This window comes from Muntiacus reevesi, chromosome 6 (assembly GCF_963930625.1).
Source record: "Muntiacus reevesi chromosome 6, mMunRee1.1, whole genome shotgun sequence".
NCBI classification, from domain to species: Eukaryota; Metazoa; Chordata; class Mammalia; order Artiodactyla; family Cervidae; genus Muntiacus; species Muntiacus reevesi.
The window spans coordinates 88,291,585-88,308,830 of NC_089254.1; the positions used below are offsets into that span (position 1 = coordinate 88,291,585).

General features: G+C 40.3%; 1 protein-coding gene across 4 annotated transcripts in view; it reads left to right on the forward strand.

Annotated features, from left to right (window-relative positions):
• Nucleotides 1–17,246, forward strand: part of AHCYL2 (adenosylhomocysteinase like 2) — a 183,665-nt gene that overhangs the window by 110,037 nt on the left and 56,382 nt on the right. For 2 of the 4 annotated variants that reach the window (XM_065938740.1, XM_065938742.1), the window contains exon 1: nucleotides 13,866–14,285. The exons of the other annotated variants lie outside the window; for them this stretch is intronic. In XM_065938740.1, the coding sequence (XP_065794812.1) occupies nucleotides 14,229–14,285 (57 nt within the window). In that variant the 5' untranslated portion in view covers nucleotides 13,866–14,228. Of the gene's footprint in view, nucleotides 1–13,865; nucleotides 14,286–17,246 lie in introns of those variants that run through there. 4 annotated transcript variants of the gene reach the window in all.

A 17,246-nucleotide genomic window follows, 5' to 3' on the forward strand; every position in this document is an offset into this window, starting at 1 on the left:
TCGCATCAGGTAGTCAAAGTATTGGAGCTTCAGCTTCAACATCAGTCCTTACAATGAAGATTCAGGGTTGACCATGAATAGTGAGAATCTGCTGTATTTTATATATTCTTTCCTTCAAAAACTTTAGAGTAGCTTAAAGACATTAACCCAGTCATCAACACAACTTTAAAAAATTGCTGCTAGACAATAATTTATTTGTTATATGGAGGATGTTGAGGGGGAGCAATCCACTTATTAGGTTTTCTTTAATGTTCAGATTCTAGGACAATTTTTGTTTCTTGTAAGGAATCTCTTAAATATATTACATCTTGCTATTGGATGTAAAAAAAGCTGGTTCCTTATAGTTAATGCTTGATTGATTTGCTTCGAAACTCATCAAAATATTTCCTGTTTGACTTTCATGGGGAAAGGTAAGAAGAGAAAGAATTTTGGAAGGCAATTAGGACTTTTTGACAGAAAATTGGCAGGTGAGGAAGAATAATAATAGTGGTTATTATCATAAACATAAAAGCAGTAGTGTTATAAGTTGCTGAGTGCATGGTATTTGGATGTACTGTGTTGAAAATGGCTTTCTATAGATACATTTTTATGTACATAATAGGAACATCTCTCTCCTTCAACTCTGCATCCAGATCTTTGTCAACATCTTACTAGTTCTTGTTTTATGTAATTTCTCAAATTTGTATTCATTCACATGGTAGTAATCTGGAAATCCAGACTTTAACCATCTTCAAGGTTGACCTTAAAGTTGTTCTCATTTCTTTCAGCCACATTCTCCCTTAAATGCATCTTACTTTAGCATATTTTTATCTTGTCATTCTGCAGAGATATTACTGCCCTACTTAGAAACTTTCAGTGGCTGCCAGTTGTCTGTTTTTAAATTATTATAAACCAGTTGTCTTTGGGGTTTCCCAGGTGGTTCATGGCAGGTGGTTCACCTGCCATGTAGGAGATGCGGGTTTGATCCCTAGGTCAGAAAGATCACCTGGAGAAGGAAATGACTTTCCCAGACTAGTATTCCTCCCTGGGAAATCCTGTGGATAGAGGAACCTGCCAGGCTACAGTCCATTGGGTTGCAAAGAGTCAGACACAACTAAACAATTGTCTTTTAATGCTTCTCAGTTAGTTCTCCTACAGCCCTTCCTACCCACCTGCCTTTTTTTTTTTTTTAATTTTGACCATGCTGCAAGGCTAACAGTATCTCCGTTCCCTGAACTTGGGCCATGGCAGTGAAAGCACGGAATCCTAACCACTAGACCAGCAGGTAACTCCTCCTTCCTACTTAACCTTAATTGATATTATGTCATAATTCATTGAGGGGTGGTAGGAAGAACCTTTTAGATGTGAATTCCCTCATTCTTGCTACCTTCATCTGTATATTTGCTGCATTTCTTCTTTTTTTCTAAGAAGTATTCCTAATCCTAACCAAACATAGCTTCTCCACTCATGCCCTGGATCCCATTCTGTCTTATTTTCTGAGGCTTTTCTTCTTGATTTGCCCCCAAAGTTGTTAAACTTAGCAAAAAACAGCAACACAATGTCCAGTTAAATTTGAAATTCAGATAACTACACAAACAGTTTTTAGTATAAGCGTGTCCCATGCAATATTTGGGACACATTTATGCTGAAAAATTATGTGTTGTGTATCTGAAATTCAAAAATAACTGGGTGTCCTAAATTTTATCTGACAACCCTGTGTACCCCTCTCTTTATTTACACTTCTAAACACACACACATTCACATACATACACACAGATGCACACAGTTTTGTCTTCCACCCTCTATTTCTTTCAGAGTTCAGTCCAGATTTAGTAACCATCTTGTGAACAAAGGCATTCTCTCTCTCTCTCTCTCTTACACACACACACACACACACACACACACAAGTCCCTTTGGCTTGTAATCCCTCTTTAGTTATTTCCGTATCTCAGCCCAGTTTTTCAAAAGACTTGTCTGTTCAAACTGTTTCTGCTTCTTAACTTCTAAGTCATTCCTCAGTTTTACCTAATCCTGTTTTACCCACATTACTCCCTCAAGTCATCAAAACTTCCATGTTGCCAAGTCCTACAAACTATTTTCAGCTGTCATCTTGTTAACCTTCTCAGCAGTATTTGCAATAGCTGACCACTCTTTCCTTCTTGAAGGAATTTCTTTCTTGATTTCTTTGGATTTTTCCTCTTACTTTTCTGGTGGCTGCTTCTTAAATTTCAGTTGCTGGCTTTTCTTCTTCTTCTACCCTGTATGGTAGATCATGGATCAGGGCTCAGACTTGAATTCTGTTTGTTTGCTTTTTTTCTGCTCTTTAGGCAATTTTTATCCATTCCCAAGAATTTTTATATCTGTGTACATGGGATTTAAATTACAGAGATGGATGAAATCTTAACTCTCTTATTTCAGCCTAGGCTTTCCTCTGAGCTCCAGACTGTATTCAGTTGCTATTTTGATTACATTAGCATATCTTATAGACGTTTCAAACTTAACATGGTCAAAATTGAAGTCTTGGTATTCTTCCCACATCTATTTTTCCCCTGTTCTTCCACATTTTAACCAGTGTCACCCCTATTTAACCAGTTGCTAAAGCGAGGAAAAGAATGGTCATTACTTTCTTAAAAATTACTTATTTGACTGCGTCAGGTCTTGGTTTGGCATGCAGGAGTCCTTCATTGTGGTATATGGACTCTCTAATTGTGGCACGCAGGCTGAGTTGCTCCGTGTTATGTGAAATCTTAGTTCCATTGGCCAGGATTCAAATCTGCATCCCCTGCATTGCAAGGTGGATTCTTAACTACAGGACCACCAAGGAAGTCCCCACTGATGGTCATTCTTGACATCCTCCTTACCCTTCACATTGTCTGTTAACTAGGTGCAGCTGAGTCAGACACCAACATACTTGTCCTAAATCCATTTACTGCTGTCATTGTTATTGAGGCTACCATCATCTATCATATGTTTTAATGACCTCCTAACTATTCTTCTCATTTCCATTCATGGTTGTTTAGTTTTTCTCTTTTTATGGAGCCATGGTGATCTTTTAAAAACATAAATCTCTAGTGGCTTCCTATTATTCTTTGAGTAAAATTAAAACTGTTCTGTGACCTGTAAACCCTACATGGTCAGTCAAGCCCTGTCTACCTCTCCAGTCACATTTAACCCTCTCTCTCATTGACAGTGTTCTTATACAAATAAGGATTTGGTAAAAATGGAATCCTATTCCCAAGCATTTTTAAAAATAATAGTCACTTTAATGTGCAGAATTTTAACATTTATGAAAATATTGCCAGCCGAACTGAGCATTCATGACTGGTTAGTTGCAAATGAAATATTTAAGACCTAACAGCTAATCTCTCCCTCTCCCCCTTAAAATTTCAGAGCCCTTATGTGTTAATTTTCTGTAGCTTAAAATAATACAAGTGTATTTAATTATAATTCTTGTAGTCAGAAGTTCAGCATTGGTCTCAGTGGACTAAAATAAAAATGTCAACAGGGCTGTATTCCATCTAGAGTAGAATCTACTTCCTTGCATTTTCCAACTTCTAGAAGCAGCCAGGATTCTTTGGCCCCTTCCTCCATCCTCAAAGCCAGCATTATAGCATCTTTAAATCTCTCTCTGGCTCTCATTCTTCTGCCTCCTTCTTCCAAGTATAAGGAAGCTTTTGATTATGTTGGGCTTTTGTTGTTTGGTCACTAAGTCCGACTCTTTGTGACCCTGTGGACCATAGCCCACTAGGCTCCTTTGTCCATGGGATTCACCAGGCAAGAATATTTGGGTGGGTTGCCATGTCCTCCCTCCAGGGGATCTTCCCAACCCAGGAATTGAACCCACGTCTCTCGTGCCTCCTGCATTGGCAGGCAGGTTCTTTACCACTAGCGCCACCTGGGAAGCCCCTATCTCAGTAAAACTGGGGAGGGGACTAAAAATTTAATCAAAAATGTTGAACGGATGTTTTGTTTTGAATCCAATCAATGCATAGCTTTATTTCATGATTTAGCCAACTACTATTGTCAGGGTCATGAAAGGAACTATCATAGATTGGAAGAGACTGGAGACAGGACAACTGAATGTGATGTGGATCCTGGAACTGAAAAAGGACATTTGGAGAAACTTTTGAAATCCAAATAAAGCCTGTAATTAGTGAATAATATTGTACCAATGTTAACTCATTAATTTTGATAATTACAGCGGTTTTATCAGTTAACATTAGAGGAATGTGGGTGAAGTGTATATGGGAACACTTGCACTGTTTTTACAAATTGTTTTTCTAAGTCCATAATTATTTCAAAACAAAAATTTTTTAAAAAGACAATGTAATGAGTGGAAGCCACAGTGTGAGATGTTTGCAAAGGACTCAGAATCAGAATCTGTAAATGACTTATACAGGTTAATAAGGGAAATATCCACAATCCCTTAAAAAAAAAATAGGCAGAATACTTGAAACACCTCTTCATATAAGAGGATATCCAAATGGCTAATAAGCATAAAGATATGCTTGGCAGTACATGAGAGTTCCAGTTTCTCCAAGTTGGAACCCTCATGCATTGCTGATGGGAATGTAAAATGATGCAGCTTCTATAAAATGCAATATTGTAGGTTCTAAAAAAATTAAACAGAAATTTCTGTATGCTTCATCAATTCCACTCCTGGGTGTATACCCAAAAGAGCTGAAAGTAGGGTCTCTTAACAGATATTTGTCCACCTGTGTTTGTAGCAGCAGTATTCACAATAACTCAAAGGCGCAAACACCCCAAATGTCCATCAATGGGTGAATAATAGATAAACAAAATATCTTGTGTACATACAATGGAATATTATTGAGCCCTACAAAGAATGAAATTCTGATACATGCTGCAGTACAGATGGACTTTAAAAACATACTAAGTGAAATAAACCAGACAAAAGGACAGATACTGTATGATTTCCCTTATATGATATACCTACTCAGATTCTGAGAGAAAAAGGGTAGAATAGTGGTTACCAGGGGCTGGGGGAGAAGGGAAATGAGGAGTGCTTGTTTAATGGGTACAGAGTTTGGTTTGGGATAATGAAAAATTCCTCAGGATGGGTGGTGGTGATGGGTGCTCAACAGTGTGATTGTACTTTCTGCCACTGAACTGTCCACTTTAAAATCTTATAAGATTTGCCGTTTTACCCCATGCACGGATACATGCAGTGTCTCAGGCCTATATTCCTAATCAATATACATGCAAAAAATCCTCAATAAAATACTAGCAAGTCAAATTTAACAAGACATTAAAAGGATCTTACACCATGATCAGGTGAGATTTATCCCAGAGATGCAAAGATGGTTCAGTATCTGCAAATCAATCAACGTGATACCCCACACTAACAAAACGAAGGGATCATCTCAATAGATGCAGAAAAAGCATTTGGCAAGATTCAACATCCATTCATGATAAAAACTCTCAGTGAAATGGGTATAGCAGAAATGTAACTCAACAAAATAAAGGCCATAAAAAAATGTGCCCAGTTGTGGTTATGATGGTAGTGCTGGTGATAAGATGCAGATGAAAAATCACAGAGTGACACCATTACTTAGAATGCCTAAAATGTAGAAGATCGACAATACTAAGCATTGGCAAGGTTATGAAGCAACTGGACGGATATCCTGCTGGTAGTAGTACAAATAGTACTGGTACTCTGGAAAGTTGCTTGATATTATCTATCTAGCTGAACATATGCTTACCCTATAACCTGAGCAGTTCCCCTCCTATGTACGTACCTGTGTCCTACAGAAATATTTTCATGTGAGCACCACATGACATACACAAGAACAATCACAGCAACATTATTTTTAAGGTCCCCAAACTGAAACCAACTTTCAACAGGAGAATGGATTAAATAAATTACAAATATTCATGCAATGGGGGTATTTTAGGCTTCCCTGGTGGCTCATTGGTAAAGAATCTGCCTGCAGTGCAGGAGACCAGGGTTCGATCTCTGGGTTGGGAAGATCCCCTGGAGAAGGAAATGCTTTCCACTCTAGTATTCTTGCCTGGAGAATTTCATGGACAGAGGAGCCTGGCAGGCTACAGTCCACGGGGTCGCAGAGTCAGAGGTGACTGAGTGACTAACACTTTTTCACTTCACAAATAAATGAACTCCTGCTAAATCAACACTTAGGTAACTCTTAGAAATATATTGAGCAGGAAAAAAATAGACTATTAAGAGTGTATCTTTTATGGTATTTATATCAGGTTCAAATATAGGCAAAATTGATATGTGGTGATAGGAATCAGATTATCTTTAGGGAGGAGTGATGACTGAGAGGAGACAGGCAGAAGACTCTAGGGTGCTTAATGTTCTGTTTCCTTATCTGGATAGTGGTTACAGAGCCGTGTTGACTTTTGAAATTTTATCAAACTGTAACTTTTGACCTGTGTACTTTTTCTATAGATGTTATGCCTCAATTTAAAGTATCTTTAAAAAATAATGTAGTAAGAAAAAAATTTGTAAAAAAATAACATAGTGAGGGGTCTACATTTGACATTTATTTAATGGCTTTGTGCTTCATTGTTTTATCTTACACCCTTCCTACCCTCCCCCTACTTTCCACTCTGTGAGAGAATTCAGAGCCCAGAGTTCACATCCCTGTCTGCTCTGATTCTCCTTGTTTTCATGTTTAAGAAGAAGCTTTCAAGTTTAAGCTTGACTTCTTTTTGAGGACAGTTTTAGTTCGAGGTGCTAACCACGCAGCAAACTGAACTCTGACCTAAGTGGAAGCTTAGAAGCTGTGTCATAGAGGCTGAGGATTTAAGTCCACACTCCACTCCCAGATTCTAGAGGACTTAACAGGGAGTGGGAAAGACAGCATGCACCATTTAGTGTAGGTAGTCTCTGAATTGCTTAATTGTAACAGTGACTGGATTAGTCAACTGTGAGGAGATACATTTTGGAGTACTTAGGCATAATTTTGTTATGATGTTTATGGCTTTGTCCGTTCTTACACCTGCATCCCTTTTCCTTCCTTTTACCCTTCAGATGACTGTCATATGTTATATTCATCTGGGGCTTTGCTCTAAGCTAGCCATTCTTTGAGTAAGTTCATTTAAAAAAAAAATCAGCACATATTCATTGGTATTTGCTATGTGCTTGAAATACAGAAATGAGACACATAATCTCTTCCCTCAAATTATAGTTCTAGTGTGGAAATAGATAAAGGTTTAGTTATAGTATCAGCACTGATATGTGCTGTAATCTAGATCAGTTTGGGTGATTACTCAATAACTCATAGAATTGATTCTTTTTTTTATTTTATTTTTTTATGGTCATGTCACACAGTTTGTGGAATCTTAATTCCCCAACCAGGGATTGAACCCAGGCCCCCGACAGTGAGAGTACAGAGTCCTAACCACTGACCACCAGGGAATTCCCTAGAATTGATTCTTAAGCTGGTATAATGAGCTGGTAATACATGCTGAAGGAAGTTAGAGTGTGTGTGTTCAGAGTCGGGATCAGTGGAATTCAGAGAGCTGAGGGCTGAGGCTCAGGGATTTGCAGCGGCTGAGTCATGAAGGGTCTTGTGTGTCTTGCTAAGGAGTTTGGATTGTATTTGGAAGATAGTGGGGAGCTATTGAGGCATTATGAACGAGGAAATTGTGTGATCAGACTTTAAAATAATTGTGCTGATGATAATCATGGATGACACTGTTACAGGAATGGAGTTACCTCGGCCCTGTTGTGTAGTCCCAGCAGTGTTGGCATCATCTGAGAACTGTTAAAAATATAGAAGCTTGGGACCTATTCCAGACAGACTAAATCAGAATTGGCAATTTTAACAAGATCTCCGGACAATTTGTAGGCACGTTCAAGTTTAAGAAGCACTGATTTAGATGGATAGGATGATGGTCAGGCTTTAGACAACTGATGTGAAGGCAACAGGACAGATTGCAAGAGAGAATGTGGAGAACGTGTTCTTCTTTCTATGTGGAATTGCACTCACCCTCCCCACCAAATGCACGCCAGGTACCCCGCCTCATCCATTACCTTTCAGCTTAAACAGAGCTTCTCTGATGTGACACTCCCAGTAGGCATAATTGGTACCCTTGCCATGTTCTCCCGTAACAATTTTACTTTATCCCTTGTCACACTTTATTTTTGGTAATTATTTAATTGCCTGTCTCTCTCCTGTACTATGAAGGCAGGGACTGTCTTTCTGTGCTGCCTGGTGCATGACAGGCACCCAGTAAATACTTGTGGTTCCATTTTATACACAGTGGTTTACTGTGTATAAGAAGAAAATATGTACTTGAGTGTGTTGGGGGAATGTACGTGTTATATTTATTAATAATAATAGTAAATGTTAAATAGCACTGAAGAGTTCCACCTATGTACTGTTCTAGGTGTTTTATACATGTTAATTTATTTGATATTATCAGCAATCCTATAAGGAGAGATTCTTAATGTCCCCATTTTAAAGATGAGAAAACAGAGGCACAAGGAATATAAGTAATATGCCTAAGGTTACACAGTTGGTAACTGATAAATCAAGATTCAAATTCACCTGGTACTACTCTGCTGTGCCTGGTTTTGTACAAAATAGTTCCCTGGCACTATGCTGAGTGCTGTGTATTATATGTACTGCATGCGTCTGTGCCTAATCGTTTCAGTCATGTTCTTTGCGACCCTGTGGACCATGGCCCACGAGGCTCCTCTGTCCATGGGATTCTCCAGGCACAAAAACTGGAGTGGGAAGCTGCCACATCCTCCTCCAGGGGAATCTTCCCGACCCAGGGATTGAACCCATGTCTCTTATAGCTCCAGCATTGGCAGGTGGCTTCTTTACCACTGACGTCACCTGGGGAGCCCATTACATGTATTATTTAATCTATATAACATAAATGTGCAGATGACGCCACTTACGGCAGAAAGTGAAGAAGAACTAAAGAGTCTTTGATGAAAGTGAAAGAGGAGAGTGAAAAATTTGACTTAAAACTCAACATTCAGAAAACTAAGATCATGGCATCTGGTCCCATCACTTCATGGCAAATACATGGGGAAACAGTGGCTGACTTTGTTTTTGGGGGCTCCAAAATCACTGCAGGTGATGACTACAGCCATGAAATTAAAAGACGCTTGCTCCTTGGAAGAAAAGTTATGACCAACCTAGACAGCATATTAAAAAGCAGAGACATTACTTTGCCAACAAAGGTCCATCTAGTCAAAGCTATGGTTTTTCCAGTGGTCATGTGTGGATGTGAGAGTTGGACTATAAAGCTGAGTGCCGAAGAATTGATGCTTTTGAACTGTGGTGTTGGAGATTCTTGAGAGTCCCTTGGACTGCAAGGAGATCCAACCAGTTCATCCTAAAGGAAATCAGTCCTGAATATTCATTGGAAGGACTGATGCTGAAGCTGAAACTCCAATACTTTGGCCATCTGATGGGAAGAACTAACTCAATGGAAAAGACCCTGATTCTGGGAAAGATTGAAGGGAGGAGGAGAAGGGGACGACAGAGGATGGCATCACGAACTCAATGGACATGAGTTTGAGTAAACTCTGGGAGTTGGTGGTAAACAAGGAGGCCTAGCATGCTTCAGTCCATGGGGGTCGCAAAGAGTCGGACATGACTGAATGACTGAACTGAACTGAACATCAGTGTGAGGAGAGTTTTATTACCTGTTTTATAGATGAGGAAGCAAAGGCTCAAAAAGTTATACAAGTTACCAAAGATAGATACACTGCTTGTAAGTAGTGGAGCTAGTGTTTAAACCCAAGGGTTGATAGAGGGTGAGACAGTTGAATAGCATCACTGACTCAATGGACATGGGTTTGAGTAAACTCTGGGAGATAGTGAAGGATGGGAAGCCTGGCGTACTGCAGTCTATGGAGTCGTAAAAGTCAGACATGACTTAGTGACTGAACAACAGCAACAATCCAACTCTTAAAGCCTGTGGTCTTTAAGACTACATCTGGAATATAAAAGTACCTGTGGGATATGAGTCTTAAGATCACTGAGGAACCAATAGGTGGAATGTCTGACATTTAAGTTGGGGGTGTGAGGACTTAACAACTCCAGTTGCTCAGGTTACATGGGCATTTCAAGTTTGAAGGGGCAAAGGAGATTTAAAGTCTAGCAATTTCAGCCAACCTCATAACTGATCAGATGGAACTTTGGACTCTGATGGTTAGGAACCTTAGCGTCTACAATAAACTATAACTTAGGTGACTAAGGAGTAGTTATTGCTTTTTCTTATGACCTTGAGAAAACAGATGGATTAGAAATACTGAATGTCAGAACTTAAAGGAACCCGCTGTCACCTTCCACAGTGCCCTCTTACCCACCTCCCTCTTATTTTGTAATAAGGAAGCTGAAGAAGAGAGTACTTTAGGTGACTTGCCAAAACCTAATAAAACTATTAGTGATAAACCAGGAATAGAGGACAGGGTCACATTCCTGTATTCTTTGCCCTGTGCCTTATGATTCTCTGGGCTTCAGATTTATTGTCCTCTGTCTAAAACTCTTCTGCCATCGTAGTTACTTCTTCACCATATTGTAGTTACTTCTGGTTCTTTAGGACTTTGGGCCCTGGACATATTAACTTTTTTTAACTTTTTGTCCTTTCCTCTCCAGCCTCAAGCATATACTCTCTCCGGTAAGTTGTCTGATTCATTTCATGATGATACTAGTGTCAAGGTAGGAACACCACTGGCACATAGAACTTCAGGTTGATCTTCTTCTTAGAGTGAAAATGAGATTCCTTTGAACTGTTCAGACAGTTTCTGCAAAACTTGAAGGCCATAGGAGCAGGTACAGTTTGTGTATCCTTTTGAAGTTGCAAACTTCTAAATGTTAAGGCTGGTTATTATAGATAATCACATGCAGGGGTCTCACTCCTGCTCTAGCTATAGGTATATCTTTTAAGGAACCTTGTAGTAAAATTAAATTAGAATGAAAACAACTTTATAACTATTCATAGTACTTAAACCTATACCCTATGCCTTATACAGTCCCACTCAGTTAATAGACTTTCAGTTCTCAATTGTAATAGGTACTGTTTTTTTTTTGTTGTTGTTTCAGAGTCATTACAGAAAGAAAGTAATAAGCATAAGGTATAAGAAGGTTGCAGTTTTCAAATGAAGTCTATTTTAGTTAAAAAGTTACACTAAAAGAATGGTCTTTCTTTTAATCCACTTTATCAAATCTGACACTCTGATCACAGATGGCCTTATCAGAACTGAAACCCTGCCCTCAGACCATGTCTTCGTTTCACTGACTTTCTTTATCTTGCTGTTGTTCATCGCTTTGCTCCACAACCCCTCCATGACCTCAGCTTCCTGTATGTCCACCCTTGCTATTTTCTCTTCTTACTGCATCTGCTCTCCACCTGCCTTGTGATGGCTAATCCTTTGGCACCTCTGCATTCACCTGGCCCGGTGGTCCCCTTCTGTTTCCAATTGCCTTTTTGTCTAGTCTGGACCTCCAGGTCAGTCATTTGAATTCTGCCCTTTCTGGCATCTCTTCCCTAGAAGTTTCCTTCCTGTCCTTCATTCTATATTTCCTAACCAGGAAAGACCCTAAAGGGCAATGAACCTATAATCCTAATCACAATATTATGACTGTCAGCTTCAGAGAAATTATCTCTGCAGTGAGACTTAACACTGTAAAGAGTCCCTGGTTTTTAAAGGGGACCAAATGAAATCTGTGGTACTCTCATTGGATAATATACTTTAGGAACTAATTGAGACGGTAAAATGGAAGGGACTTACCAGGTGACACAGTGGTAAAGAATCCACCTGCCAGTGCTAGAGACATAAGAGATGCAGATTTGATCCCTGGGTTGGGAAGATCCCCTGGAGGAGGGCCTGGCAACCCACTCCAGTATTCTTGCCTGGAGAATCCCATGGACAGAGGAACCTGGTGGGTTACAGTCCATAGGGTCCCAGAGTCGGACATGACTGACACATGACATGACACACACAAAAAAGGTTAGGTCACTTTTTTTCTAGTTTTGTCTTATTTCCAAATTTCTGAAGTGTGTAGGGAGGGGGGAACTGGTATGGGGACATAGGAGGAAGCAGCTTCTGAGGTCCTAAAGACTACTGTGTTGGCATCCTATTTCAGAAACCAGACCTGTGAATAAAAAACAGCATTGAATAGGGGCTGAGAGGCGGCACTAATCTTTTTTAAAAGTTGAAATATAGGGCATTCCCTGGTGGTTCAACAACTAGAGCTCCTGCTCTCACTGCCAAGGGCCCTAGTCAGGGAACTAAGATCTCACAAGTCACGTGGTGTAGCAGAAAAAAAAGAAGTGTAGTTGATTTACAATATTATATTAGTTTCAGGTGTACAACATAGTGATTCAATATTTTTATAGATTATACTCCACTGAAAGTTATTTTACAATATTGGCTATATTCCTGTATGTGCGGTGTATGTATGCTCAGTCGTATCCAATTTGTGAGACCCCATGGACTGTAGCCTGCCAGATTCCTCTGTCCATGGGATTTCCCAGGCAAGAATACTGGAGTGGGTTGCAGTTTTCTTCTCCAGGGGATCTTCCTGATCCAGGGATCAAACCCACGTCTCCTGCAGCTCCTGTGTTGGCGGGTAGATTCTTCAGCACTAGCACCACCTGGGAAGTTCCTGTGGTGGTTCAGTTCAGTTTAGTTCAGTCAGTCAGTCGTGTCCGATTCTTTGCAACCCCCTAACTGCAGCACGCTAGGCCTCCCTGTCCGTCACCAGCTCCTGGAGTTCACCGAAACTTATGTCTATTGAGTTGGTGATGCCATCCAACCATCTCATCCTCTGTCATCCCCTTCTCCCACCCTCAATCTTTCCCAGCATCAGGGTCTTTTCAAATGAGTCAGCTCTTCACGTCACATGACCAAAGGAGTGGCGTTTCATCTTCAACATCAGTCCTTCCAATGAACACCCAGGACTGATCTCCTTTAGGATGGACTGGTTGGATCTCCTTGCAGTCCAAGGGACTCTCAAGAGTCTTCTCCAACACCACACTTCGAAAGCATCAGTTCTTTGGTGCTCAACTTTCTTTACAGTCCACTTCTCACATCCATACACGACTACTGGAAAAACCATAGCCTTGACTAGACAGGCCTTTGTTGACGAAGTAATGTCTCTGCTTTTTAATATGCTGTTTAGGTTGGTCATAACTTTCCTTCCAAGGAGTAAGTGTCTTTTAATTTCATGGCTGCAGTCACCATCTGCAGTGATTTTGGAGCCGAAAAAAATAAAGTCAGCCACTGTTTCCACTGTTTCCCCATCTATTTGCCACGAAGTGATGGGACTGGTTACCAGTGAGGAAAGAGAAAGAGGGATAGGGGATTTGGAGGCATAAACTCCTGTGCATAAAATAAAGAGACAGCACTAGTCTGACTTGGAAGTGCTGGTTTCCCCTAAACCTACCTACCCACTCTGTGGTAGCTCCTAACTAGCCTCAGGGAAGCAGCTAGTTTGTAGTGGGCATCTTTATCTCCATAGCTGAAGGCCCTTAGACTTCCATGTGCATAGCCCAGCAAACCAGCAGAGGGAGCTGTGGTCCTAGAACTTTCTTTAGTGCTTCTAAGTTTTGATTTTGCCAGAGATCCTCTCCAGCTCCATCTGAATTTCCTCTGCAGTAAGAATTTAACTTGAGATATGCCTGGGTTTGGTGCCAGACCCCTGGTGTGAGCAGATGGGGAGCTTCTGCATAACTGTTTAAACTTGAAAGTCATAAGGAACTCGATTTCAAGGAAACGCCTGTTTACCGTGCAGATCCAAATCAAGCAACTCTCCAGAAATGGGTGTGCCTTCTTGACCTCGATCCTTATTGATCTTGGTATCAGCACCTCCAGTGACGCATCCTGAGGGGCGGGAGAAAGTTAACAAGTGCCTTATACAAAGGGAAAAAGAGGAAGCTTGACTGCTGCTGCAGAAAGTCCCCACTGGGGAAAAGGGGGTACTGTCTGGGTAGCATTAAATAGTGAGTGCTCCATGGAAAGTTCAGTGCCTGGGTGTAGAACCTTGTATTGGCTCTGATTTTGAATCAGAAGCAGAAGGTTTGCAGCTGGCCAGTCAAGGGGCTTGTCAGGCAGTTGACTAATGATCTTGATTTTAATAGGAAGCCTTTTAAAGGGGATGCAGCTTCTGCTAGATACTGTGAACTCCTGAATCACTAGATTTGGCTCTGCTTTTTGGACACTCAGAAAACTCGGGCATTTCCAAGTCAGCTTTCCCTTTTGCTTCAGGACATAGATTACCCAAGCCTGCACTATGGAGAAGGGGGACGGTAATGAGGGCGCCTCAGCTTTTCACATGCCTGAGTGGATGGTGAGTTCTTTGGTCACTTTCCTTTTTCCTCTGTTTCTTGATAATGACAAGAATAGGGATCATTGTGAGAAGTTCCTCCCAAGAGCCGTGATTGGGAAAACAGTTATTACTGTAATTTCTGATTAATTCCTGGGCTCACTCCTGCTGCTTTCTTTCCTTTTTCTTTTCTTTTTTTTTAAAATTGTTTTTAAATTATGAGTGAGCTGGAAGGGCCTATTGCCTGGTTGTCTAGACTGGACTGGAGCTTCCCCACTGGTCCTGGTGTACTGCATGGATTGTGTTACACTGTGATTGCTTTGTATTCTGTTTACAAGCAGATGCTTAGTTTATTTCTCATGGGGGTAAAGAAAAAGAATAGAGAAGGGGGGAAAAACAAAAACAACTTATAGAAATGGTGTGCTCTCTTTCTCTCTTTCAAGTCTCAAAAGATTTAAGTAATTTATCCCCTATCTGCCTAGTTTTCTCCTGCCAGTCAAAACATTTCCCCAAGTATTCTTCTATGTGTCTTTCTAAAAGGCAGGAATTATAAAACTGTCTTTTTTAATTAATTTATTTTTTGGCTATGTTGTATGGCACGTGGGATCTTCCCCAGCCAGGGACTGAACCCATGTCCCCTGCAGTGAGTGCACGGAGTCCAACAACTGGACTGCTGGGAGTCCCAAATAGCTCTTTTGGTACTATTCCTTAAAATACTTTATGTGCTTGATGAATGTTTTTAATGAGTTATTTGTTGATAAGAACCAGCACATAAAACCTAGTATTTTCGATCCAACTTTAGTTTTTGATATAAAAATAGCAGCCACCCTTATGTTCCTAACTGCTTTCTTCCAGGTTTAGCCTGATTTCTTACAGTCTATATACCAATTTGTGGTTTATATGTGTGTGTGTGTGTGTCTGTGTCTGTGTCTGTGTGTGCATGTGTATAAAATATGTATGCGTGCATGCTAAGTTGCTTCAATCGTATCCAACTCTTTGCAACCTCGTGGACTGTAGCCCACCAGGCTCCTCTGTCCGTGGGAGTCTCCAGGCAAGAATACTGGAGTGGGTTACCATGCCCTCCTCCAGGGAATCTTCCTGACCCAGGAATCAAACCCACGTCTCTTGCATCTCCTGCATTGGCAGGTGGATTCTTTACCACTAGCAACACCTGGGAAGCCCCATAAAATATGTATAATGTATATATATTTCCCTATTGAAAAATGCTTATATACAACACATTCCAAGTTCTTTTCACTGTTTATGGAATTATGGACTTAGAGAAGTGATCACCAATAATGAGTCTGAGTATATAGTAGACCTAACAGAGGCCCAACTGATGAGCCCAGATTTCTGTTCGCGTACCAACTATTATTATTTCTGTTAGGGTTATTTCTGTTGTTGTTCTTAGTGTTGGTCCAGAACCTTGTACTCAGTTTTAAAACATTTGATCTAAAGAAATCCTACCCATCCACAAGCTTATTTCAAATAGTATAGTGTTTTAGAATAATGGGAAAAAAATCAAATAATAATTCTAGCTGGATTTCTTTATAAATATTTATTTTTATTTATTTGGCTACTCTGGGTCTTTAGTTGTGCCATGTGGGATCTAGTTCCCTGTGCAGGGATTGAACCCAGGCCCCCTGCATTGGGAGCACAGAGTCCTAGCCACTGGACCACCAGGGAAGTCCCTCTAGTTGGATTTTTAATTTTTTAAATTCCAGCCATTCACTGATACCAAGAAGGGGAAATAGGAATTCTGGTTTTCTTAAGTGAGAGCACACATGAAGATATTAACCTTTGTTGCATCTATAAGAGAATATTACAGAAGAATGTCACAGAACACTAGTATGTCAACTCAGTCAACACAAGTTTTATAGTAACTTATAAATAATACACCTCACTGTCTTACCTGCCAAGCACATCTTCTCAAGAGGAGCTCGTACTGGACTTTTACCTACTCACCTTCTCTTTATTTACCTGAACAGGATAACTGTCCTAAAGGAGTTAGTGTGACTACTGCTCAAGAGATATGACCTAAGACTTCTCAGCTTTTAGAAAATATTCTTTAATAAAGCACAGCTCTGCTTTGTTTTCAACATGGCACCTCTTTTATTTAGCAATTTCCTGGCCTCTCTCTCTCAAAACTCAGGAAAGTATCTTCGATTAGTAGGTTTTTCTTTTAGCAATGATGAGACAAAGTAGGGAGGGGCTTGGCCTCAGATAACTCAGTTTTATTCTCTGAATTATTCCCTTGCCAGAGATTAACCTCCTGAGGCTGGCTTTCAGATATCATATAAGCTGTTCATTTCTGACCTAGTCTGGAAGTGCTGCTTTAGGTTGCCCCCAGTATCCACTTAGCCACCAAAATGAGCCACTGAGGTTCTCCAGCATACTGCCTATAGGTTTCCAGACCTTACCTGTGACATGTTAGAGTACCTTTTAATCCCCAAGAGGAAACCCTGGTGCCAGTTCTCACATTGGGTCAAAATTTCAATCAAAGAAAGCTTTTAACAAATGACTCATGTTCCAGTTTACATATTAACGTAATGAACTTTCCGCTGAGAACTGTCCTTGCCCCCGAAGGAAATACGACGAGGCTTTCAAACTTTCTTTCAGGGGGAAAATTTAGCAGAAAAGGTGGATTATAATGCCTCCCTTCTTGTAAATGATCTGTAGCAAAAAGGGACTGGCATATCCTTCAGAAGATAGGACTCAAGACCACAGACAGTAGCTGACAGTACTCACATCTCTGACTCCTAGCAGGGAAATAAGCCAGGACGAAATCTGAAGAACAGTCTTGAAACTTGACAAGTAGACCTTCAAGTTACTATTCCATCAGTCACTGGAAAACTTCTGCTAGAGCCTCTGCTCCCCAGCTATTTTCATATAGCTTGTTCAGGCAGTTTTACTGCTAAAAGATTAGGAAACTCATTCTTTTAAAGATTGTCCTTATTAATATATTTTCACTTCCCCTGAGAAAAT